This window comes from Schistosoma haematobium, chromosome 2, assembly GCF_000699445.3.
Source record: "Schistosoma haematobium chromosome 2, whole genome shotgun sequence".
In the NCBI taxonomy this organism is placed as follows: Eukaryota; Metazoa; Platyhelminthes; class Trematoda; order Strigeidida; family Schistosomatidae; genus Schistosoma; species Schistosoma haematobium.
Genome location: NC_067197.1, coordinates 28,787,928 through 28,814,961, shown reverse-complemented (window position 1 = coordinate 28,814,961; position 27,034 = coordinate 28,787,928). Strand labels below are relative to the sequence as shown.

The 27,034-nt window shown below is 35.5% G+C and overlaps 2 protein-coding genes across 2 annotated transcripts in view; one reads left to right on the top strand and one right to left on the bottom strand.

Moving 5' to 3' along the window:
• Nucleotides 1-13,667, top strand: part of SEMA6A_2 (Semaphorin-6A) — a 47,645-nt gene extending 33,978 nt beyond the window's left edge. The window contains exons 11-15 of the mRNA XM_051214854.1: nucleotides 30-260; nucleotides 2,540-2,773; nucleotides 7,738-8,280; nucleotides 9,229-9,546; nucleotides 11,650-13,667. Of these exons, the coding sequence (XP_051068038.1) occupies nucleotides 30-260; nucleotides 2,540-2,773; nucleotides 7,738-8,280; nucleotides 9,229-9,546; nucleotides 11,650-13,145 (2,822 nt within the window). The 3' untranslated portion in view covers nucleotides 13,146-13,667. The remainder of the gene's footprint in view (nucleotides 1-29; nucleotides 261-2,539; nucleotides 2,774-7,737; nucleotides 8,281-9,228; nucleotides 9,547-11,649) is intronic.
• A 3,492-nt stretch (nucleotides 13,668-17,159) lies between these two features.
• CCDC96 (Coiled-coil domain-containing protein 96) lies at nucleotides 17,160-18,986 on the bottom strand. The gene is made up of 2 exons (XM_051214853.1): nucleotides 18,925-18,986; nucleotides 17,160-18,870 (listed from the first exon to the last, which is right to left on the bottom strand). The coding sequence occupies exons 1-2, from the start codon at nucleotides 18,949-18,951 to the stop codon at nucleotides 17,386-17,388; spliced, it is 1,512 nt and encodes a 503-aa protein (XP_051068037.1). The 5' UTR covers nucleotides 18,952-18,986; the 3' UTR covers nucleotides 17,160-17,385.
• Between the last annotated feature and the right edge of the window lie 8,048 nt (nucleotides 18,987-27,034).

Here is a 27,034-nt window from a genome sequence, read left to right as displayed (position 1 = left end):
ATAATTAATAACAATATTAAATCATATAGAAGTTTCTTCACCAATCCTCTCTAAAGAGCAAACATATCATTTAGGTGAAACTTTTCTAAAATGGAATGATTGGAAGGATTGTTCTACTAAATGTGGGATTGGTATAAAAACACGTAATTTAATTTGTTCAACAATTATCAACAAATGGGATCAAAGTGATACTTCACAATGTTCTGTTGTGAATTCTGAAACAATTGATACAAGGATTTGTGAGAATTTCACATGTCAACGTAAGTAGTTTTATACGATTAAAGTGAATTAATAACGTTTTTTAAAGATTATTCTGGTGAGACTATAATTTATGGATGACCTTTGAGCGACGCTAAACTGACCTCGAGAGCACCCACCTAATAACTAGGACCAAACGATGGTTATAAACCTGTGTGAGGAATTAGAATTATGATTTACAGTTGATGATTAAAGTTAGAAATTAGATTTAGGGTTTTTCATCACGAACTGAGATCAGTTAAAATGCCAAAACTTTATTTAGCCAAATCCATGAGTGAGTTTCACGCCAAAATTCGAAACTTGTTATCATATACCTGGTTAGTTCATCCATAAATTCTAGTCTCACAGAGAAGTGAAAATTTAATCAATGAAAGGGACTTCATATTGTCATTGATTTAATAAATTAAATATTGAATATTATTCGTCAAATAATTATTCTAAGATATATGAGATTCATAGAGAATTAGTTCTATCTTATTTTAAGATTGTTAATGCAGTGAAAGATTGAACAATGTTATACATTAAATAAATAAAGACTATATTCATATTTTACTTGTGAAAATGATCTTCAATCGTTAAAGAGTAGATTTTTTGGGATATAATAATAAATTATACTTTCAAGATTAATATTTCAACGAATGTTCAATTTAACATGAAATCAACATGAGAACTACTTTTAGTGGCCCGTGGATATGACTTCAATTAGATTGTATGAACGTTTGTTATCGCCTATCCTCGTATATTATCATCGACTTAAATCGCGTTAGTCAATAACGGGTTTCGATAAATCAAATAACGAGAATGGACTTGTGATTACATATATTTCTTATATAAAGCGAATGGAATAGAGAGAAGAGGAACGACGCAGAGTGGAGATGACAGGTAAGCCATCTCCCATTTAACCAAGTGTTGATCAATATTTATAGTTACACAAAAGTAAGTTACAGACATGTGATAAGTAATGGGATAAGAAATGTACACACAACTACGCGTTCATATAAAAACAGTCAAGATTGATAAGCGAATAAATAACAAGGTCAGAATGTAACTCAAGTAGAATGAATGAAATGGTCTGTCCGAAACCTAGAATAAGGTATATGAACTTAACATAATAACCGACACTACATACTGTTTCAGAATAGTGAGTTAATGATCCAATACTATTATCAGAGCCTAATTATTTTGATACTGGTCGATTAACTTTGAAAGCACAGCTGGCATTCAACAAAGAAATTTGTATTATTATAATAATCATAAATTTATCAGTGGTTTTTTTAAATACGAGAATCATTTATACTGATGATACCTACCTGGCTTTTTAAATTTACTTATTGACATTCATCATATTAAGAGGAATATAAGTAACGTTTTAACAATACTGAAAATCATATGAGGAAAAAAGTAGGAGATTCAGAGGATTTATTCAAAATCTCAACAACATATTGTAGTTAGTCATCTATCTGACTAGTATAATCAAATCTTTTTTACATGAAATGTACTATAAATATTTCATAACAAGAGCATTTCGTTATATTAGAATAATTTTAGACATTTAAGTAGATGAGCGCAATGCTAGAATCTTAGACACAGGTCATTTTACACAGTGTAGTGGACGCTACTTAGAAGGTTGTTTGTAAGTAGTGTGTAGTGGAACGTGGCGTCGAATTTGCACAATTATCAGACGGAGCGAAGAGTTTCCTTGGATTGAAGGCATGGTGTTGATAGAACACTTGGAGACCAGACGAGTAGGCAGACCAGATAGCAAAAGATACCAAAAGAAGCAGATAGACGATTTAAGGCTATTTATATGTCCCCCTGCCCATTGTCTTGTTCTATAAAAGTGTATGGCTTATCCAGAATGGATTTAACATAAGATTAATTACATTCGATATTATAAATAACAATGATCAACCTGTATACTAAAATCAATGAATAAACTGCTTGATTTCAAAAACTACCATAATTCGAACCAGATAAAGGGAGAATTTACTCTCACCGTTACTCCTCAAATTTTGTAAATGTATTCCGGATAGAGCGTATCTTAGTTTATCTTACACAGCTAATCGTTCGATGAAGAGATCTGCAATTAAATAATATTCACCTTACGAACATGTATATAAAGTCAATTGTAGTTATTGACTGACGTATCTATGTCTATGTAGTGAATGAGTGGTTACGCTAATCTATATAGCTGGACAAGATCCATCAATGAGAACCCTGTAATATTTTTCTATCCCATCATCATCGACATCATCACATATACATATCTTTAATTATACAGAAGAAATTGTTCACTCAGAATGGACACCTTGGTTGAAAGTATTGCCTAATAATCCACGTATATTAAAGTATACAACAATACCTGGTCGATTAAATTCACAAGTATATTATGAACAACGTCTTCGTCATTCATGTAGTGTACCATTTGAAAAAGCTAATGATTTACAAATTGTTAGAACACAAATCGTTGAGAGAAAATGTTTCAGTATTGATCAAAAGTGTTCTAGTGTATCAAGTAAGTGTGGTTTTTGTGTGCGTATATGTGTATTTAGATTCCTTTTTACACGACATAATCTAACAAAAATTATCGTACTATTAATTCATTGCTGTAATTACGTCTAGTGTGGGAGTGGAATGTTATTGTAATGAGAATGGAGCATATATTAGAACATGACATTAGGGGAAACATTCTTAATCTCTTACGCCTTTTACCTCTCGTGAAGAAGCATAGACTGCACACCAGCATTTTCCATTTCATTCTGGGAAATACCTTCCAGTTCTTCGCAGTTGCTATTCATCCTTTCCATGTCTGCTTCCGATTTCCGACACAATGTGTTCTTCGGCCTCCCTCTTTTCCGTTAGAGATTGTCTCGTGATGCAGTTACATGGTTCCCGTAATGTATGTCCCATCCACATCTAGTATCCTCTCCTACTTTCCTCTTCAGTTGGAAGTTGGTTTGTTCTCTCCCACAGTAAGCTGTTGCTGATGGTATCCGGCCAACGAACATTGAGTATCTTGCGTCGACAACTGTTTGGAAATACTTGTACATTTTCGATGGTAGTTGTAGTAGTTTTCGGAGTTTCAGCCCAGTATAGTAGAACTGTCTTGACGTTCGTATTGAAGATTCTGACTTTTATATTGGTTGAAATTTGTTTTGAGTTTCACATGTTGTTGGGTTGTAGGAATGCTGACCTTGTTTTGCTAATCCTTACCCTAACATCTTGTTCATCGATGATGCTATCCAGTTACGTGAACGTTCCCACCAATTCCAAAGTTTTTCCATCAAGTGCGATTGGGTTGGTTGGTATTCTCTGTCTTATATTTGAGAATTTCGCCTTTTTCTTTGTGTATGTTGAGGTCTACTGACAGAGAGACTGCTGCTACACTAGTTGTCTTGACCTGACCTTGTTGGTGTATATGGGATAGAAGGACCAGGTCATCTGTGAAGTTTAAATCATCTAGTTGCATGCAATTTGTTGATAGCATTCTGTGCTCCCCCTCATATGTTGAGGTCTCCATAATCTGTTCAATCACCAGAAGAAAGAGAATAGAGGAGAATAAGCAGCCTTGTCTGACTCCGGTCCTCACTTGGAATGAGTTTGCTATCTGTCCGTCGTATGAATTCCATATGATGTTGAGATTCGTCTCAGATACACCAAAGTGTCGAAGGAGGTTCCATAATGTTCTCCTATTCACACTGTCAAATGCTTTCGCATAATCAAGGAAGTTGGTCTATAGTGACGAATTCCATTGAATTGATTGTTCAACAATTATCCGTATTGTCGTGATTTGACCTGCGCACAACCGATGCTAACGGAATCCGGTCTGTTGATATCGAAGCTGGGTGTATACTGAATCTTTCATCCGGTTCAGCAACACTGTGTTGAAAACTTTTCCCGATATTGATAGTAGTGTGATGATAATGTGATTCCTCTGTAGTTCTCACAATTCTTAGACCTCATTTTTTGGTATTTTTATGAGGTGCCCTTCCTTCCAGTGTGTTGGTGGCACTTGTCCTTCCTCTCAATTCTGATTGATTAGGAAGTGGAGCATGTTTGCAGTTACTTCTATTTCTGGCTTCAGTGCTCCAGCTGATATGTTATCTGATGTCTCTGCTCTCCCACTCATGATTTGTGTGATGACCATCCTGATTTCTCCATCCGCTGGTGGAGTGATATCTATAGGAAAGTCTTTGTGTGCTGCTTCGATGTCTGGTGGATTCGGTGGGGCTGGTCTAATCCAGAGTTCTTCAGCGTGCTATTTCCATCTGTTCCTCTGTTCCTGAATCTCAGTGACCGTCTGGCACTCTTTGTCCTTGAACTATCTCACTGATTTACTGCATTTTCCTGCTAGTTTCTTCGTCGTGTCATATAGTTGTCTGATATTTCTCTCGCTTACAGCTATTTCTGCTATCATTATTAGGTTTTCCACATTTTCTGCTTGTCAGCTCTAATGTTACTCTTCACTTGATTATTTGCTTCAGTATATTCAGCTTGTGCCCTGAGTTACTCTTTTCTTATTCGGCTATTGTAAATTGATTTATTCATGTTCTTAATTTCTTCAATTTTTTTCCAGCTTTTCCGTAGAGATTCATTCTTTATGATGGTGCTTTTTGCGACCCACAACTTCCTGACACGTCGAAGTTAATGCTTGTTTGATATTTTTCCATTTGTCCTTCATCGTGGTTTTCTGTTCTTCGAGTAGACCCATGTAGCTTTGTGTATGCGCTTGTGGAGGAAAATAGTGCCTCCTATAAAAATTTTGTTAAATGCAAATGAACTTGCGAATCTCACACCATTCTTATTCTTTTCTCCCAGTCAGTCCATGTCGTCTCATAATATCTTCATACTCTCTGACTAGTCCGTTTTGACTTTGGTGTTTAGGTTTCCCATCAGGATGGTCAGGTTCTTTTCCTGGAAACTTTTTTATGACCAAATGTAGCCCCTCATAAAACTGATCTGTATCATCTTCATTGCCATCATTGATTGACGCATAGCACTGGATAACATTCATTGTGATTCCCTCCTTGCTTGTTTTGACTGATGCTAGGATGTTCCTAATCGTATGAGATTCCCATCCAATAAGTTCTCTACGTGGTTCTTTGGACAGCATTAGAGCAACTCTCCGAGTGTGTGTAGAGTTTTCTTCTCCATGACCACAGTACAACACCATCTCTCCCTTATCTAACCTTTTCTGTCCACATTGAGTTCAATGCGTTCCAGTGATTCCAAGAACAGACATGTTAGATCTCCTCATTTCCACGGCAATTTGACTGGTCCTTTCGATCTCGCACATTGCCCAAACATCTCATGCACCTATATTAAGTGTTGTTCCAGTTATTAGAAGGGGCATTGGTCTCGTGGCTTTCGAAGAATCTCGTCTTTCAACATGAGTCGTCATAATAGTTCTGAGTGACGATCTTTGAACTAAGAGGACAGAGTTTAAATGGTTTAATTTTTTTATTCTGTTTAGCTACGTTTTGGCAGGATTGTTTTCTACGATATGGTGTTGCTGACCTCAATACCAACCCTGCTCCTTTACCAGGTCTTGGGACCGTCGGTAACTGTAGAAGGGCCACATGAAGAATTACTAAACATTCTACCGTTTATTAGAAGACCTTATCCGCTCAAGTTGAACACTAATCATCTTTCATTAGACGTGGAACCAGTATTTTAATTGTAATCTATTAGCTTGATAGATGTATTCTGATTTACATGATGAAAATATTCATTATCTTAAATTTAGGCAACCTACAACAAGTGAACCTGTTTAATTTCAGTATGAATATGAGAACTTAGTAAAACAAGGTAGTGTTTCATATGACTGGACGTAAGAAAGTAATTTATTTCAAATCATTTGATTAAAAGTCCGCCAAGTTAAACATTTCGTTCTACAAACTTTATTTTATTCATGAAACATAATGAAAGTTTTTGTGATGAGCAGGACAATTTTATTTAAAGCTCTTGATTGTCATCTTGGATGACCTCAAAAGATATTATCTACTTTGATTTTTTAAAGAAATATTTGGCGTTATCATACTGAAAATAGTTGAGCTACGGGAAAACTTCCTTTGTGTTGATTTGATCGCTTTACGAATTTCATCTGAAATCTCCTCTCCTCTGAATCTAAAATGGATGAAGACAGATTTTTTATTAACAGTTATTTTTCCGAACTTCCGTAATCACTATTTTCTTCTCTATAATCGATTTCTTAGGATATCCATTTTTTATAAGAAACTTCAATGTGTGCTATTTCTTCCACTATTTTATCGGTTGAACACAACCATCTAACTCTATTAAATAAGGCTTCAACTAAACAACGTTTGTAATCAACAGAGCGAAAGCCATTATAGTAGTTTGAGTATTACTCTGTCGTTAACGTACATTCTGTGGAGTATTATGTCATTAGTTTCATGTTTGAGTTTCATCCATTCAATGTTAGTCATAATGATGTCGGCCGAAATAGGACCTAGTGGTGATCTCATGGACGCTCCACCAATTTGTTTATGTAATTGATTTGAACCTCTTTTGTTCATAGTAGTAGTAAATCTCTCAACTCCTTTTGGAACAAAGGAATGAATTCGGAGTACTAGCAATAGACTTATAGTCTCTTATGTTGGCATGCTTTTACATAATGAACAAACATCGAACGACATCGTAAATTTACCTGATATATCCACATGATCAGTTTCTTCAGAGGACTGAAATCTATCTTTTAAGGTATGAGTTGTCATTTCTGTGAAAATCAGTTCCAATTATTTTGGTCACTATCGAACTGAATTATGATACAATGAATTTATCATTGTTGGAGATATTTGATTTTTGAACTTGGTGACTTTGGTATTGATTTTTGTGGTAAGAGCTACCAAATCCTACAGATATCTCTTTTACAAGTATTTCGTAATAAGTTACCTCCTTGGGAATGTTTGTCAGATTAGTTGCGTAAACACATTTATTTCGTGACCTATTCTGCTTTACAAAGGATAATCAATAAATGTTGTATATCGCTTTGTATACACTCATCTCTATTTCTTTATTTCTTCATCATAAACTATTATCTACTGTTTGGAAGTTATTTAAAATGAACACAAGTTTTAACATCACCATTAACGTAAAAAATCGAAGATCACTTCAATGTTCGTCTACTTTTTTTCAAATAGCTGAGTTGTGAATCTTCAGTGACTGAAGTGACTAGAATATTTTGTTTACCTGTCAAACCTGTTTACTGCTATGGTTACGGTGGAAGTAAGATAATGGACGTTTTGTTTAGACAAACCAATACTTAGTCAATCAATCCATCAAGCCACTGATTACTGCTGGGTTATATAATTTGAAAATGAAATCAGTAAGCTAGATAAATGAATATTACCCAGCCCATGAACTCGTCTGAAACATAAGCTTAATTACACTTAATTTTCAGTTATACTGACCAGTCAGTAAAAACTAGAATTATTTTACAACTGTCATGTTATTTTACAGACATAATAAACAGTCAAACTGATGAAGAAAATAGAATTGTTTCTGAAACAACTGAAAGATCTTTTAACTCAATCTGGTCACCATGGAGCGAATGGTCTGAATGTAATCAAAATTGTATTCCGTTAGAAAGTATTTCGTCAGCTGACCAACTAGATAAACAACAGACAAAATTTTCCAGTACCATCCTTTATACCTCGAATCAATATCAAATTCGTACACGTAAATGCTTATCTAGTGCGTGTTCACAAAATAATCGTTTAGATGCTGTTATTGATTTACGCAGATGTCCTTCCAAACCAGCATGTAAAAGTGGCTGGTCATGCTGGTCTGATTGGTCAAATTGTTTCTCGATGAAATATGATAAAAGGAGCATCAAGTCTCCATGTAATTGGCGTGACGATGGGAAATCAACACGTACACGAACTTGTATACTAACACCATATGATCAAAATCCAGAGAAACAGAAAGTAATTTGTAGTGGATATGAACAAATGAAAAAGCAATGTATTTGGTTTGGTAGTGATCAAACAGAGTGTTCTGAGTGTAAGTAAGAAGAGCGTCTTGTTTATTTAATCAACAAAGTTATGTATTTTTGTGTGAAGAATCTAAAAAAGAAATGCGATTTGTATATTTTGCAGCATAAATCAAGGGTTACAATAATAATGAGCAAAGTAATTCAGCAATTCGCAGTGACTAAAGTACTAATTAAATGAAGATTATAAATATCAGTTTCATGACCTTTTCGTAACAGATGATTCCTAAAAATACTCCAAGTGATAACTTTTGTCGATAGACTGACAGTTACTTTTATTACATGGTTAGGTGATCCCTTCGAATGGTTCTATTTCACTTATAATTGTGTATGGATATCTGTTAACGGGAAACTAGTCATGAATATTACTTTAAAGTCTGCTCTGACTCAATTTCGAAGGTGTAAAATATTTTCTAATTAAATAGATCCCAATTATATTCACTAAACTTTTCCTTCGTTGCTAGTACCGTAAATAGAATTCACATAACCCCAGAAAGCCAGTATTCATCAGAGATTTTCGATAGGCTTATTCTCTATTTAGTCCGGCTTGAGGAATATTGGTAGCATTTATGAGAGTAATAGGAATGTGGTTGAATATTACTCGTACATACTACACTTTTTTCTGATCAACTTTTAACAATATAAGCCTCTTTAGGATAATACCTCTGCCTTAGGGTAAGGCTTCAACTTCGAAGTGAACATTGAGCATTTCTATGAAATGTTGACAAAAGATAACATTATAAAATGCTCTAATTCCCTTTTCAACAAGAATTAATCCTACTCACTATACAAGACGTTATAGTTAGCTTAGGATTTTTAAAACATTAATTGTCTAAACACGTTCAGTATAGTTTACACTGTTTAAGGTCAGCTTTTTTCAACCATATTTTTCAAAGAATACCGTTTAGATTAATATATACTTTAATGCATATCATAATCGATCTCATCTTAATTTCCAGTTAATTTAACCGGCATATATTCCGATATTCCAATTGATATAAACACAAATTATCATAAAACTTCAGTTTGGAGTAGTTGGTCCACTTGGTCATCATGTGGATTGATACAAACACAAACTAGTGGAAATGAACTTCAATTTTCCGAAAATTCATTGGACCCAACAAATCCACACCTACTTGCTGTCCGAAGAAGAGAATGTCAGTTAATTAATATTGACAATAGTGAATTATATGCAGTGGATAGTCACAGAACAGTTTGTTCTGGTTCATGGAATCAAATGAAAACTTGTCCTAATATGGCACTGAATATTGCAGGAGGTATGCTTATTCTATGTTATGACTAGAGCAATCATTATCCTTATTAATTGCTTCGATTCTCCTTGTAACACTGATAGTTGATAGACTTAACTGCAACATATTTATAGCTCCAGTAAATGAAGTTTTACTCACTGCTTTTCACTGATACTGGAGTTTTATACAGATGTAAAAGTGTCCAAGCTAACAATGTAGACTAAAAACAGATTGCTAGGTTTGTAGAACCTTGAAAAAGACTTCGAATTATTGCTACTCTGTCCAACAACTACGTCAACTGAGATCGTAAAAATTTGTTTTACAAAATTCAAGGTAGCTCAATATGATCTTCAAAATGATTTCCAGTTTTGCTAATGCACTTGTCCCATTCCTGTTTGTGCTGTTCAAAAAACCCAAGCTAGTCCCCAGAAATTAGGCGCTTCATATTTTGCTAGAACTGTTTGCAAAGAAGATTTTCCAAAGTTCAGATCATCAGAAACCATCCGATCAGCGTAAGGGGCCTCACACAAAGTTTTTGTAGACACGACAGATCAACGGTCGTCGTGGATAGTTCTCACTTAAACAACAGATCTATTAAAGAATGACTGTTATCTCCAGTGCTTTATATCTCTAAACACCCTTCAACGCCTCATGAATTTCCTGGGAATATCATCAAGTTTCGATCTTAGGTCATTGTCCCGTTTGTTCATCAATCTACATCGTCAAGGTCGCTTTCTTAAGGTCTTTACAAGACAATCAGTTTATGAAATATGATTAGATGTAATTATCATGGGAATAGGAAACAGATATCGGCAGTCAATTTATTAAGTCAAAACACATCCCTAACAGTACTCCAAGTTGCAATAAAAGTAAGTAATTAAAAGGTAACAATGATAATTGCAAATCAATTAGGACTTTAATTGGTTAACAGCTGAGTAAAGATAAACGACTAAGGTCGGGGTGATTAAATTTGTCAGGGATTTATGTGGAGTTTAATTATTTATGTCTGGTTGTGTGTATGATAAACAGACTATGTATAAATGATGCGGTTTACCTGAATTTCCGACAAGACCTCGAGTACGATCTCATGACTGAGCCATTTTTTCTGTTTGAGAGCTCAAACAGTACCATACCGTTTGTACAAATTATATCAGTGACACTTGTAATGGGATGGAATGGAATGGAATTTGTATGTACAGCAGCAGTATGAGAATCAGACATGGTAGCTCCGATAGATGGTTCAAGTTGTATAGATGTCACATTTTTCATCTGTTAACACACACGCAAATAAACAAACATATCTCACATAAATTACCTTGACCAGAGTAACATGACATTTACATGGTCAGACCTGTTTCTTGATTGATAGTACTAAACATTTTTGCTTTGTTCCTCTGTACTATTTAAAGTCGGGTTAATTTAAATTGTTTATTCATTCTCTGATGAAGTGACTTACACTGAGTCACTAAACGTCAGGAAATTTTATTTTTTTACTCAATAGGATATTGAAAATATATCACTTTTGTTCAGATTAACCTGTCCGATGCTCAATTCATTTGAAATCGCCAAGTCAAACCTTGATAAATATATCTAAAAACTACCAATTGTTTTAAAATAATGCACTATTTATTTTTAATACTTTCATGTTAAAAATCTTCTTTGGTCGATAAAAGTATGATATAATAGCGACATAAATCAAAAGAATAATTTTCCTATCAATTTCTTGTTCACTACTTCGAATACTCATTGCTACAGATTTCAGATCCAACTGATTAAATGCATTAAAAATGCATTCGAGGTCGAAAATGGTCGATAAAATGTCTTGGCTTTTTGAGATATAGAATATTATGTTGAAGTGATAAGCATGATTTTAGTGTAATGTTATTCACTTAAAAATGCAAGAAACATGTGGCGTATCACGCTGCACAAATTACAGGAGGAGTAACTTTCAACAGCTATGATAGAATTTCTTACTGAAATGTAGCTGAAATCGGGGGTAGGCAAATTTAAGCGAAGTAAACCTACTACTTATTAATATCAAGTAACACAATTTCAATAACATAAACTTTCATGCCAAATATTCCTATGTCATAACACTGGCTCCATTTAATCTTTCATTGTTTAATTTAGTGTTTGGTCATATGAACAGAAAAAGGATAAAAAATAAATTCACAACTCTTCATATAATCCTAATTGGTCTGCTGAGTTTTGTCGCCGGGATATTAGTGGCTGGTGTGGGAATAATTATTTACCATAGAGAATGTCATAAACGATATTTGACTAGAAATATTAATGGTAATAATAAAAATAACAGAATCAGTAAGTTAAAAAGTGGATTAGTTCTTGAAGATGATATAAATAACCTGCATCCTAATCATTTGAACTTTTCACCGCCACCTCAGCCAATTCTAACTTTGCCTATACCAAACATTGTAACATCATCTATAAATGAGAATTCACTAAATTGTGAGTACCGAAAAGCTCATAGTATTGTTTACGATTCAGTAGCTTCACAAGATGGTGTTACGTATTTAGAGCCAAATATCAACTATCAGCAAAAGCCCAACAATGATCAACCGAACGCATATAGTAGATTTAATTATATACCTGATTCACGTTCAAAAGATGAAGCATTTAATAGAAGAGAAACAACAACAACTGTGGCCAATAAAGTAGATGGTATGTTGAGAAACGATGGATTTTGGAGTTATCCTCGTTCAGGTCGAGTAATAACACCGTCAAACCCACTGAATTTTTATGAAGAGAATGTTTCTAACTTACCTACTCAATATTATCATGATACAATTGGTTATCAACTTCGTCATCATCAGCAACACCATAATTCCAATCCGGCTTCACAGTTTTATAGTACAGACATTGGTCATTTGCTGCAATCAAAAGATAATCATGATGACCACGGTAAATATCTAGAAAATTCTCTATCCACATCACCTTCAGGTTATAAACCGAGTGGAATTTTCAAGCGAATAAACATCGATACGGTACAACAATATTCACAGTCTCCTATATTAATTCCTCAAAATCATCCTAAATACCGAAGGAAATCTCAGATTCATAATCAAACTATAAGTACGATATCAACACAATTAGAACCGTGGTATGCCTCGGCTGCTATCGGTTTACCGAACAGTAGTGGTAATAGTAATAGCAATCGTCGATTAACGTCGGATTATGGCACATCACCAATGGATATGACGAATACACATCAATATCGTCATGAACATGTCGTCAGTCATGATGAAAATAATGATAACCACCATGAGGAAAGCTTTCGATTCCCGCCCAAAATGCCGATCCTATCTGAAAGGCATAAATTATATGATGTCAACTCACAGTCTAGATTGATACCATCGTTGTCAGTATATTCACATCATTCTTATAGCTCAAACTTTTTAGATGCCGATAATCGATCATCTGTATGGAGTGGAGGTGAATCAATTCCCTTCGAAAGACCATCTAATCCACACTTAAGAGAACCAAATGAATTTTTTGAGCAACAGTCACCTTCATCACAACCACTTCCCTCCCAAACACGTCCGCCTCACATTACATCGGAAGAAATTCCTTCCTCTGTACCGGTAACAACTTATTGTATAACACCATGAACTTTGGAACATGGTTATGTTTGTTTTTTTAATGACTATTTTTAGGCTAACAGACAAGACATTAGGCTTTTATTTTAATTTTTTCCTAAATTTTCTTCTTCCCCCATACTTTTAAGTCTAAATAACATTAAACATAATACTGTGTACTTATAGCATGAGTAGTTATTTGTATTTGTGAAAGGTTGTAAACATTGAATTGTGCATAGACTTATAAGGTTATGCATAATTTGTATTTAATTATGATAAACACAAAGTTTAGTTCGTGAAATAATATTAGATAATTCATGTTCTTTAGACTTACCTACAAAATCACTTTACAGGTATAATGATCTGGACATAGAGTTTGAAAATGTATAACTATCATATCTGATATGGAATATTAAGACTAAATTAAATACCAAGTCAGCATACAACAATTAAAATTAACTCAGTAAAGATAATTGTGCTTAAAAGTTTCGCAATTTGGCTAGGAGAATTCTAAGAATTGGTTTAATTTGAAAGTGGATTTCATCACGAACTGATATCAACGGGTGAAACATTGAAAATGATGAAGCAGAAAGCAATCAACTTCATCATCATGTGAGCCAACTACTGATCAGCTGACAATCCACAACCCCACATTGAATTAAACCCAACATCTTTAATCCCCTAGCTAACAATGATACATTTTGATAATGAAATGAGAAGACAAAGTTTATCAGAATTATGTGATATACTTGCGCAATACATTTCGAACAATCTGATCACACATACATTTGTTAAGAACATTATATATGAAAAGTAAAAGGTCAACTAGATAGGTTAAGGGTAAGTCATAACAAAGGAAAAAATAATAAAGTACACAAAAACAAAAGTGATTACCACTCTGGATGATAAATCAATATTACCAGGGTAGGTTAAGTGTCAGTCAGTCAGTCAGCAACAACGTAAGACCAGGCACATTTATGCATCGGTCCAAGTTGCCATACCTCATTACCACAACAAGATGGACACCGGATTCGTAAAAGTAGTTAATTCAGAGGTGGTAATATATAAAAGAAAGATTGCAATAAGAATATAGTACAGGAAGAAAGAATTAGTTCGTAGAAAGAAAGATATGAAGCAATTTTAATCTCTTAGTTTAAGGGGAGATAGTGTATACACCGACGCCATTGTGATCGATTCTGAGCCATGTCACCAAGAGTCTCCAACCATTGGTTACGATAGTTACGCGGACCCCGACCAAGTAGTATGCATCTACAAATTGTTTTTGAACACATAAAGGGGGTTTCAATTTCCGTATAGCCAAGGCTTCAATAAACCTTAGTATACGTCCTTGAAGGCTTTTGTATAACACTACAAATGCTGATTCGGCGTCAACCTTATGACCCGTCTCAATCAAATGTTTCGCAATAGAGGATGATGTCTGTCTATCCTGCGATTTTATTTGACCATTGGAATTCACTTCTCATACTAGTTAGTGATGCAGTTGTTTATATTTTCCGAAATCAGTCACTTTGTGATAATGTTCAGTTCTCATTCGACGTCGGTGATAAATTTATGTTACACTGACTTTTATTGGTTCTTCGATTGATGTCGGTCTGTTTCGCAGTGTATTTTACAGTTAACCCAATCCGATATTGGTAGATTTTGCATGGCTGTCATATTCCAAATGACCTACATTAAAATCATTATCACGTATTCCGTCTTGTTAAAATTATCCACTTTCTCTTATAAAACAATTTTCATTTATTTTGGAGTTTCTGTTTTAGCCCATTAGTTATTCTGTATATAATTATAGGAGTTTATGAATTTCACAAGTAACTGTACCACATTAATCTAAGAAGATTAAATTAACGGGGTAAGTAATAAAGAAGTTCAACTAATAGTTATATTACTCATAGTGACAAATACTAAATTTAGGGAAATGCTTTAGAAATAAGGGATGAAGATAATTTATGTATCAAGAAATAAGGAAATTCAAAATCTAGCTAAAGATAAAGAGTGAATAAATCTAAACAATAATAATAATCTGAAGCTTTGTCATCCAACGTTTACAGTCACTGATTTGAGTTATCATGCGAACCCCAACCAAACAATCTACATGTGTCAACACAACTCAGTAAACTGGTCAATAATTTCATGGATTGATGTCACTTTGGGAAGAAATTTGTGGATAAATGATGACGAAAAGTCAGTAATATGCGGTTAGCAAGTAACCACTCATTCACTTAGAGACATTCAATGTGGAAAATTGGGACGAGACATCGTTGTGGGGTTGAAATTTATTGATACAGTTAAAAGTTTATAAGATTTTCTCCAATGATGTAGAAGGTTGAAGACATTCTTCTGAATACAATGACAATTACTAATTTGAAACTGAATCGTTGAACCATCATTACATTGAATTTATTTTTGTTATAACTGAGAATTGGAAAAACAGTGAATGTATACAACTCTCTAACTCAACGCGCGTTTTTTTCTAGTGTGACGGTAGGCTGGGAACAAAATAAGGGCTGAGAACCCAAGACACGGCACTAGTCAATAAAGTCAGTGAGTTTTGTTACAAGTTATGTTGACAGATGCGGACTACCTAGTTGCGGTCCGTACAATAACTTCAATCAGTGATCAGATACTTTGAGCGACACATTTCAAAATCATTCATTATGGCATATACGTTTCTACTCTTAATCTTCCTTTTGATCTTGAATCCCGGTATTTCTACATAATTCAGTTTGTTAATTTGTCGCTTTCTGTTAATATGGTTTGGAAACTTGACCAATGCAGATTTGTGCCAGGCTCTACGTTAATGAAGTTTGACTTATTGACTCACTTATGTTAAACCAAGGTTACCTAAACAACCATAGGCTCTTCTGTTTATTCTACAGCATGCTGGACAAATGTGAGGCGGAAATAGGTGACTTTTGAGAGATACATTGCTTAAATCATTCTATCTCGTTTAGCTACATATTCGACAATTGTTTTGGACTACAAATATCAGAAGTCCGAATTCGTACTAAAAGCGCATAGCAAACCTATTCATTTCAAATATTATGAATTGGTTTATCGTTTTATCTACTAAAAAACAATAAACAGTTGACTTTACTTCAAACTGTTATACTGGAAGTTTGTTATATAATTACTTAAGAAAAACGTCAATGAAACATTAATTACAAAAACAAAAGATGACTTTAAGGCAGCTTAGTAGACTGACAGTAAAGAGAGATTATGAGATTTATTGAAGAGCATAGTAATGAGGCAGCTTAAAATGTTCATTATATAACAGCGTTTTGGCCCTAAATCAGTCGTTAAATCAACATCGCGGTTAGTAATCGTAATTTTACTATTACTTAAGGCGTATTAGGTCAAAGTAATTTGGAGTGATATGTAATTATAATTTTTTATCTGGCTCAAGAACCTACATACTTTTGTTTCATACTATTATGGCAATCCAAAAATTTAAAACATAGGTTCAACACTAGAGCATAGCTACATTTAAACACTTAATAGCACTAAAATAACCATCATTTTACTAGAGTATCTCTCAAAAACTTACCACAGTTCCACCCGTTGAACTTAAAAGTGTACTTAAGTTTAAAGGCATACAAGTAACGTCATAGGGTTGAATAAAAATCCAAAAATGTATATAAAAAAACTGTCTTTACTATCTCATTCTTTATTCAAGCTGAAAACCTTTTAGATATTTGCTGTCCTCGAGATATTAAAAATTAATGATGTACAGCAAAACATTTAGGCTTGATGAGGAATCTAATACAGCGAATCGAATACATAGGGTTTTGAATAAAAGTAAATGTCAACCTAAATGGAAAGTATTAAAAGATTTTTCGCCGCCTACTCTTGTTTAAATCAATTAGGAACGCGTGTCTCCTAAAACCGGGAGACTACTCGAATTCATCTGACGCTTATTATTAATTTAACTAGTCAGGCTAATGTAAAGTCATATTTAGTCATGTTTCGCAAAAGAAGCTAATTTGTTTTTGGTTTTAAGCAATGCCAACGGAAAAGTGTATTAATATGAAGGATTGCGTGTTTTGTAACATGTAAAAATCAAAAAGTTATCAGGCTATGTTCGTAAATATTTATTAAGATTTTAATGGATACTAATTTAAGACGCTCTTTACTCTGACCCATAAAGTTACTGTATTGTATAAATAATTAAATACTTAGCATACTCTATCATTAAAATTTTATGAAAAATCAGAAACGACAAAACTAAACCCTTTGAAATAAATGATGAAGTTCAAAAAGCTGTCCTATTGTTCTGCAGGTCCTTGATTTTTTTAGTCAAAGCCTTTGTTTGAAGTCGGTAGTTTGCAGTAATACGTTTCATTTCTTCCAAAGACTGTCTTTTGTTTACTACAGAGTCAAATGAATCTTCGTAGTTTAGTAACAAAGCATTTCTTCCTAAAAGTCCACATGATCGGCGAAGTTTGGCATTCTCAGTCTTAAGAAGTTCTCTAGCCCTTTTGATTTTTGTTAGGTGGTCTTTGTTTACTGACAAATCCATATCAATACTATCAAGTATTTTCTTCTGACAGGCATTACTGTCAAGAACAGCTTGAAGTTTTTCTCTGATGTGAGTGATTATTTGAACTGTGTTCGAAATTTTCCGTTTTAATTTGTTCAGCTCTTCATTTCTTTCCTCGATTTTTTGACTAAATGTTTGATTCTCGATTTTTAACTGCTCAAAATCAATTAAATGCAAGCCTTCTGACAGCTCATCTTTGGACTTTAGCACAGCTTCAACCTTTGAGAGTTGATTTCTTAGCTTTATGTTTTCTAGCCTAACTTCTCTGACCATAGCTTCCTTATTTTTTTCGGTCGTAAACATAGAAGAAAGTTCTTTAGAACTTATTGGTTTCCCAGTTCGAGTATTTATCGCCTTCTTCCCTACTTTATATTTAAATTCCGTAAACTCCTGGTAAGTCTTAGCAAATTCTTCTTGTCTTTTCTGGCATAAGGTTTTCATCTCGTTAATCTGCTCAGTATAATAAGATTGCATTACCTTACACTGGTGACGAAGGTCAGAGATATTTGAGATATATTTCATGTATTTCTGCTCATAATCTATAGACGAATCACTCACGATACCGCTAATGCTTGGTCGTGTATTCTGTTGATCGGATGCCTCAACTTTTTTACGTCTAAAGTATTCAGCCAACTTTGTTTGAAGCTGAAGGTTCAAATCTTTGACGGTTTTCTGTTCGTGTAAACATTGTCTGTACTTTTCTATCAACTCCTCGCGCCTCCTGAGGTCTTCTGCCGCTTCTATGTGACTGCTGATACACTCGTTATTATCGGTTGTAAGAGAATCTGGAAACGAAAGACTGAGTTCATTCGATTCATCAGGTCTAGAAGCACGACGAATCTCTTCATGAATTTCTTGTAGTTCATCAGTTTCCTGTTTATCTTCAGAAATTTCCGTAAAATTTAATTCAGTTTCTTGTTCAGCCATATGATCACCATTGTTAAGTCTTAACTGATATGGATTATCATCCACAGGAAAATTCAGAAACTCTTCATGTCTGGCATCAGTTCCTTCGGTTTCAGAAACGCCACTACTCGCAGCTAAATTATTATCAACAAACGATGGGGCTTCAATGTCCACAAGACTGTTTTTCTCAACATCGGAATTTTGAGGATCGACGTAAATATTTTCATTTACAGAGTTTATGTCACTCCGTTCATTTTCTGTTTCGGGATCAGCGACGACACAATTGTTGTCCTTTTTTGGTACAAATACTTAATAATCAAACTTTGAAAATATATTTGTTAATACCTTAATCTCACCATTTTGAGAGTTCATTTTCAGTTCACCGGCATGTATCGTTCGATTGCAACTGTAGCAACGACCTTGACGACACTCCAATATCCAATATATACAGTATTCTTGTCACGAGTTGTTATAAACTGATTGGTTTATTTGGGCTCGCTTCTTGTTGGTTCGCTACGGTTACATACAATTAGTAATATCCGGTTGGTGGAAGTTTAGCCACTCGACTGCACTTATTGTAGTCCGTTTGGTAGTTATTAGTGGATTTGTGGATTTTATAGTTTGAGTAAGTACGTTTGTCCCAGGGCACTAGGGTTGGTCGCAGTATAAAAATAACAAATTGATAATACGAGTGCCAATAGTGGACAATTATTTCAACAAACAAATAACTGGTTGGTAATGTGCTATAAGACAAAACAAAATATGGAGTAGTTGCTGGCATTCGGTAGTGATAAACGTGATGAATTGCTAGAGATGCACCAAGCACAGATGATCCAGGAGGGACATAGTAATCCATGGGTGGTGTGAATATCAAGTCTCCCCTAAAAGCTATCCGCTGAGAGGGCTGTGGTTACTCCGTCTGGAAACATTTCTGTATTGGGAAAAGTGAGAGCGCACCTAAGTAGTCTCTCCATGATGTGCAACCTTTCGAGTGTTACCTTTAGAAGCACAGTGAAGAAATTCTTATAATATGCTTGTGCTGGAGTAGCTTAGAGTGCTCACCATCTTTTTATCAGATCACCTCTTATTCTTCAGGGGCTCAACCAGAGTATTCTCAGGTGTTGGATTCTGTCCTCATGAAGTTTATACTTTAGCTTAATAACCACTTGATTGCATGTGTCTGTACGTAGTCTATGAGATTTATTTCACAATGTGTAGTTGTACGTATGTTTTAAAGAGAGTTAGAAACAACTATGGGGGTGATTGACTCAATTTTTCGCATTTATCTTGGCTGCATTCCTATGGAGTTCGAGCTAGTGTATAAACTGTCTTGGTTTATAGGCTGAGATCACATTCTGAGGAGACATCGGGAGCGGATTTTGATTCGGAGTGTACATTGTCTGTGTAAAATGAAGCAGAATTTCATGACACGACATTTAGACAGGTTAAGTTTCAACCTACTGCCTACTTCTTATTCTTTTACTATTGCAAGGTCTTTAGAGGCTAAGGTGAGTTCTTTCATTTTTTCTGGAACTCTGGATCTGTGAGTCGTTTTCATAGATGAGAATCGCTATTCGAATTTTATTGAACATGTCATTAATAAAGGCCAGTGGCAGGACTGAGACTAAGTATGTTCCTGATGAAACTCCTGTCTCCGAGACATTCCAACTCACCTTGGTAAGAAACACACTGTCCTCAAGAGAGTTTTGGAGCCAAGATAATATCGGTTTGGTGAAACCCATCTATGAAAACGAGAAGTACGTGCAGTATTGTATCAAAGGCACTTTGATTTCGAGGGATAATAGATAAACCGGTATCTTTTGATCCCAGCAGGTCGTCCGGCTTTCCCATGCTGTGAGGAGATTGAATAAACATGAATTGCCTCTCCTGAACACTTGTTGGGCATTTTGGAGGATTTCTCGTTTACTGTTATATTCCCTCGTTCATTGATTGACCGGTCCATCCATTACCTATGACAGTATTAAAAGTAATGTGACTGGTCTTTAACAGGCTTGATCCTTTCTACTTCACCCTTGAAGATTGGAGAGAGTAGCCCGTTTTCATTCTCTCAGCAGGTTGAGTGTGGTGAGTTGTTGAACAGACCACATATCAGTGTTCTACCCACAGTTCGATGATTGTAGATCAGAGGCTGTCACATCCTGGTGACTCTTCATAGAACACGGATTTCAGTTTTCTCAGTAGTAACCTAAGGGTTAGTTGAACATCTTCCAGACCCTAGACTGGATCCAGAGTTGAAAGTAGGTTCCTGACATTATGGGTCTATGAGGTCGGCATTATAGATTTCTACCATTTTTACGTTGATAAGATCTATTTCATTTGATCGTTAAGTAGCTCAAAGCTCTGGTATCTAGGCCCCCTCGTGGTTATGAGTCTGTACAGATATTTAGGGTCAGTTTGGATATTAGCCTCTAGCTTGGCAAAAAACATTTCTTTTCTCTTCGAAAGTCGGTGCTGAATATACTTCTTAATGCAAGTAGGAGCTACGGTTAGAGTCCTTCAGAAAGACTTGTAGAATTATCGTCTATTTCGCCATTAGTATTACTATAATAATAAGCCTAATCTCAAAATTGTAGATTTGTCATGATGTGGAAACCTAATCTATAAGATCTTATGTGAAAGTTACATCATTGTGGATTCTGACTTTCCGTATCATAAAAATCAGCTCTATGAAGTCTATTATTTCCTTGGAACACATTCGGGCTGGGTAGAAAATATTATATTTAATACAAGATTCAATAGGTCCTATATAGAGTGACCACGTCTGTGTGGCCAAGCCATGCCATCTTCGATCAATCTTCCCACGTTCACCGTTGTTAAACTTCTCTCTGCGTTAAACGTTGAATATCTATTTTCCAAGTTATCTCATTCTCAGCTTTGAGGATTGTTTGTTCAGAACCAACACCACTGTAAGCTTCGTTACGAGCGATTTTTGGACTCCTTTCCCTCCTGTTTATTTTTTGTTTACTGGTCTTACTGAGAGTAGGAATATGCATAGGAATGTAATGCTGATTGCTTACTTGAAGATTCAGTTGTAGTGTTTGTGTCGAGTGACTCTTGAGCTTTCTTATAATCTGCCCGACTAATTATTACTTGATTTATTCGCCAATCGTAATGTGACTTATACAATCCTAGTACTGTGCCAAACCAATGTCATTCGACCGGTATGAGCGGCGTAGCGTCCTTATTGGTCCTTCGTCCTCGTTTCCCCTTCAGTTGAGTTCAGAACGCCAATAACAGCTTCCATGCTGCGGATCATTTATTTCAAACATATGTAGTCTTTCTTGTAGTAATAGCATAAGTATTGATAGGAACACTACTTCATTGCATGATACTCAACAAACTAATGGTAAAATGCGAGACATTTTAAGGAGCAAGTACGCGAGACCAGTGTTCATGTGTGAATACATGCTACACGAGAATGGAACCCGCAGCGTCACCTTTTGCCGTCCCAGCAATCGACTTAATGTGGATTCAGAAAATATTCCATAAGTCAATTGAAGCTAGACCTATATGGAAAACCCGGAAGCACTGGACGGCCGTTTCGTCCTAGTATGAGAAGCCGCTACCAGTGGGGTTCAACCAGGTCTGTTGTGACACAGCAACTCACTGAAGACAATGATGTATGGTGGCTCAATTTCGTGGATTGGTTGAAGTTAGACATTAACACCGTTGGATGCCGGCTCAGTGGTCTAATGTTTAAGCGCTCGCGTGCGAGACTGATAGGTCCTGATTTCGAATCTCGAGGGGTGGGCGATCGCGGATTTGCACTAATGAGGAGTCTCATGCTAGAACGAAACGGCCGTCCTGTGCTTCCGGGTTTTCCAATGTGGTCTAGCTTCAATTGACTCATGATTGCAACTACTGAGATTTCTAAAAATCTCCACAAAACTCCTTCTGATATTCCATAAGTCCTGTATTTGAAAGGTGATGCGTATATGTGTATCTCAGTTGTAGCAACTAGAAAGAGAGCGGCTGATCAGCTAGGCATACTACACATTGGTTGGACCTCAGTATCATCATCATTGTCAAAGTTTTTGTTGTAGCTGTCCTCCAGCAAGGTGGAGACGTAGTTCGTATCGTTAGAGGCGTCTAAATATTCCAGTATGGTAGTGGAAAAGTGGATATTTTCCTTATTGATGTCAAGTCAACAAGGTTACGCAACACTCAAAGAGCGCGTGAAATATCAGACATTTTTGTGACCGATTTATATAGATCGACTGCTTTATTTGCTTTCACTTCCCGATGTGGCGGTACGGTTTCAGGTCTTCGCTATCATTTAGTGTGGGTAGTCAATACACAGAGCTGTCTACTCTTTTGGTTACAGAATTCCCAATGATGTTCACTCTTCCACGTTTTCGCTAGCATATTCTTGCCATTTTCTGACTTATGTTTTTGCTTTTAGCTTTCTTTGTTCCAATGCTTTTTCTTTCTCGTAGGCAACGGTGTTTCTGTAATTAGAAGGCAACTTGTCGCCAGATTAAGGTTTACTCGATCGCGTTGAACCGGAGTAGTTAGATGTGAGGAGCAAAAGACTTGAGACTTACTGAATAATGGAGTAGTTTGAAAATAAAATGGTAGATAAATTATTTATACTGGGTGAGCACCAGTGGGAATGGAGTATTTGCTAGAAGAAGACTGAGATTGAAAGGAAAAGACTGGAAAAGGAGACCGGGCAATTTTATCGATGACAGGATAAAAACATGTGAAGGACAACTAGAGGAAGATATGGAAGTGGTGTATTTAATGTATGATTTTCATGTCTTGCTAAGCAGCCATGTAATTTGCATTAAACAATGGATTAGTTGTCCCCAGTTGTCTCGTTCACAAAAATATTACCATACAATATTGGGTAAAGCTGATTACATTCTTCTGATTCTGAGACTGTATAATTATAGTTTACTTCGGTATTAAGACTACTCTAAAAATAGACCTAATCCAACAATTGTAGATTTGTCATGGTGTAACCGTCTAATCTATAAGATCTTACGTGTAAGTCACATCATTGTCTACACTAACTCATTTCATCGTATATTCACCAATATATGATGGGGAACACATTCAAACTGGAGATAGAACAACATGTTTGATATGAATGAAAGATAGTTGACGACATTTAAGTGATCACGCCTGCAAGGCCGAGCCATGCCATACAAATAATCAATTGATTGGATTTGTAATGACATTGGGCTCTAACCACACAATCCTCAAAGCTGAACACGAAACAACTGGAAAAATGGATATTCAACATTTAACGCGGAGAAAAACCAAGCGACAGAGAAGGTGGGAAGAAGGAATTGAAGGAGTTCGAATTGATCGGATGATATGGCTCAACATTGCAGGCACGGTCACCTTGTACAACTCGCTGTTACTCATATTATATATATTGTTATATCTCCAGTCCGAATGTGTCCCTCATCATATATTGGTAATTGTTACGATACGATAAAATTCGGTAGGAAAACAGTTTTCTCGGAGAGGCCATACGTAGGCTTTAAAAATGTCAGAAACATTTCCGTGATAAATATATGAAGCTTTTTGCTGTTGATGTGTTAAGTTGTGAAGGTTCTGGCTATGTCAACCGTATAGTTGTCTGCAGTACGCGATCACTTAGCATATAATTAAATTAGGTTACACTCTGTCAGGCACTGTTGAGAGAGTGGTGGCAAAGAATGTATATTTGGATCTTATTTTGAGCCACTAGACGTTTGAAAGAGTTAACTGTTCATCAATAATTAGTATGGGTGATACGTTTAGTTCCCCAAATGGTTAATAAGTGAAGAGTCTACATATCGGTCTTAGTAGGGCCTTTGAAAGTGTATCACACAACCTTCTCCTTTCATAACTTTACTCATTTTGCATACGGCAAACCCTTTTATCCTGATTCAAACATTTTTTACAATAAAATAGCCAAATCGTTTGCTTCCGATCTTTCTACCCCAAGCCTATGATCTTGTCTGTAAACTGGCATGTCTCGTGAGAATGAATTATTATTATATAGCCTGTAGGATTATAGAAGAGAGTGTTATTTGGCCACTACTCACCCTCATTTTCATTATTGACCTGTGGTCACTTCCCCGATACGGTAAACCATTCCTTTCTGTTGGTGACCTAAAAGTGGTTTACTCATTCTCTTCCCCTGCTAAAGAAAGCCATATTTTCGCGGTAAACCAAGAAGACAAAGACCACTTATACCAATGAACTATCTTGTGATCTGTTAGTGCATGCTGACAAAAGTGGATTTACTTACGCTGACGGCAGCCTTAACAGAAATCCGGTTCTGCAAAGACACATACTGAAACTTTTCAACGATTAACGATTTGGGTTTAAGGAATACCAACAGTGAGAACTTGTCCCAACACATTCCATCTCAAATATCCAAACCAAGAAAGCCCATTAGTTCAGATTATCACCACACAACGTTACTGAATTATTTTTTTAACTATTTTTGGGATACATATATTACCGTTTATTCTTATTGTCTCTCACAAACATCATTATTGTACCACTTTCACAATTCACTTTTCTTTCTTTAACGACCGACATATGAATGTTCGGTTCGAACGCAGAACTAACAAAATAAAGTTTTTTCGATTAAGTCAGACTACGTTCTTCTGTATAATGAATGAAGTGTTTTTGAATGATTCCTATTAAATTATATTAAGGCACAAACTGTGTCCAATTTAAACGGCTCTAATTCAAGAAAGAGAATAAATTATATTGAAAGTGCGAAATACATCAAACGGTACAACCTGTTTCTGTAACACGAACTAAGGCGCTAAACAACAAAAGGTTTAGTCAATAAACAAGAAGTAGGTACATGAGAATCAAAAAATATCTTCAGGAATGCGGGATCACATATCTATCTGCAATGATCTCAGCAACATTTCCAAGCCAACAGTCAAATAATAATAGTCATACACTGAACCACACAGTGACCTTGAGTTTAGTCTAACACGACGTTATTGCCAAAATACACCAGAGTAAGAAGAGATCAATGTTAGAGAACAGTGCTGAAAAAAGGATGAGATAGGTGTTATCATTCGGTTTAACGAAAGTATATTCTGCCGTTCGCCCATTTTTCCAGCTGAAAAAGGGCATTCTATGAACGTTTTATAAGGTCATTCACCTCCTCAAGCTGACCACTGTTGGGACTTCGGTTAATTCAGTGACTTTCAAACATAACCTTCGTACCCTTCTTATCAGGGATTAGACGCTGCATAAAATTCAAAGCCCTTCTGTTTGTCCACCATTCAATAACATAAAAAAGTAATAGTTCGTAATTTAATCCCTCTAGTTCTTAGACCAGGTGTCCCGAGATATCATTGTGTGATAATTAGAAGTATTACAGGCTAGGAACCCAAGAAATAATCAAGAAGTACTATATAAGCACGAACGAATGTATTGTATTTGGAATTCGAAATTAGGCATTCAACAAGTACAAAGAAATCATTAGTTCATGCAAGCACCACATCCGCCACAGCTTAAATTTGAGTCTAAGTTTCCGTCTTCTCCTTATGTTCATCCTATGTCTGTTTGACAGTATATTGGACGTAGACTCTGTATGATCTAGGATGTACTCATTAGTATAAGAATTAGCAACTGCAATTGTAACGGACTAACCTGGGTCCTAGGATTGTGTATAATCATCATGTTGATTGTGTACTGGAACCACTGATTTCTAGAATTTGAATCAAATACTTTCTAACACTATCCTCAACCACGAAATAACTTTGGATCTTCATATCCCCAAGTTACGAGTGATGTGGCTTCATTTAAAACATATTTCGCACATTGACTAGAGTATTCATTACAAGTGACTTCATGATAAGGATAAACAACAGTTGATATGGAATCATCCGAATCGTAATCAAAGTCGAGCACATTTAGTCCTCGTGCTTCGCATTGAACAAGTGTCTCACAAGAAACAAATACATTACGAGGATAAGTAACATATGAAATGACTTCAGGATTCGATTCTTTTGAAAATAATTCCTCAAATTTAATAAGAATTTCAGCAAACAGTAATGGATCATTAGAAAAATCAGCATCGATCAAGACTGCATCGAATTTTCGATCATAATTAGATTCACTCAACATGTTTTCCCCAGATTTATAGGAAATTTCATCAGAAATATGTCAATCATTAGGACAAACCATGTGATACAATAACATGAGAGATCTGATAAGTTGGTTGGTTAGAAACTTTTGTATCACAATGTATCTGAGTTTCATTTAACTCTGGACTGCTATGTGACTGTATAACAATTTTCGAAGTCGTGGATAAAGATCAATGATCATTAGAAACACCCAACTTAATAGGATCGAAATTACATATTTTAGCATTAGTTGAGGCGGAATAAACCGTAGTATTACAAAATGACTAAATGTGTCCAATATCACCACATTTAAAGCATTTAGAATTACGAAATACACA

Coding starts and splice junctions, on each gene's coding strand:
- CCDC96 (XM_051214853.1), bottom strand. CDS start 18,951: ATGAACTCTCAAAATGGTGAGATTAAG. Junction 18,871..18,924: donor CTCAAAATGGTGAGATTAAG/GTATTAACAAAT, acceptor GTACCAAAAAAG/GACAACAATTGTGTCGTCGC.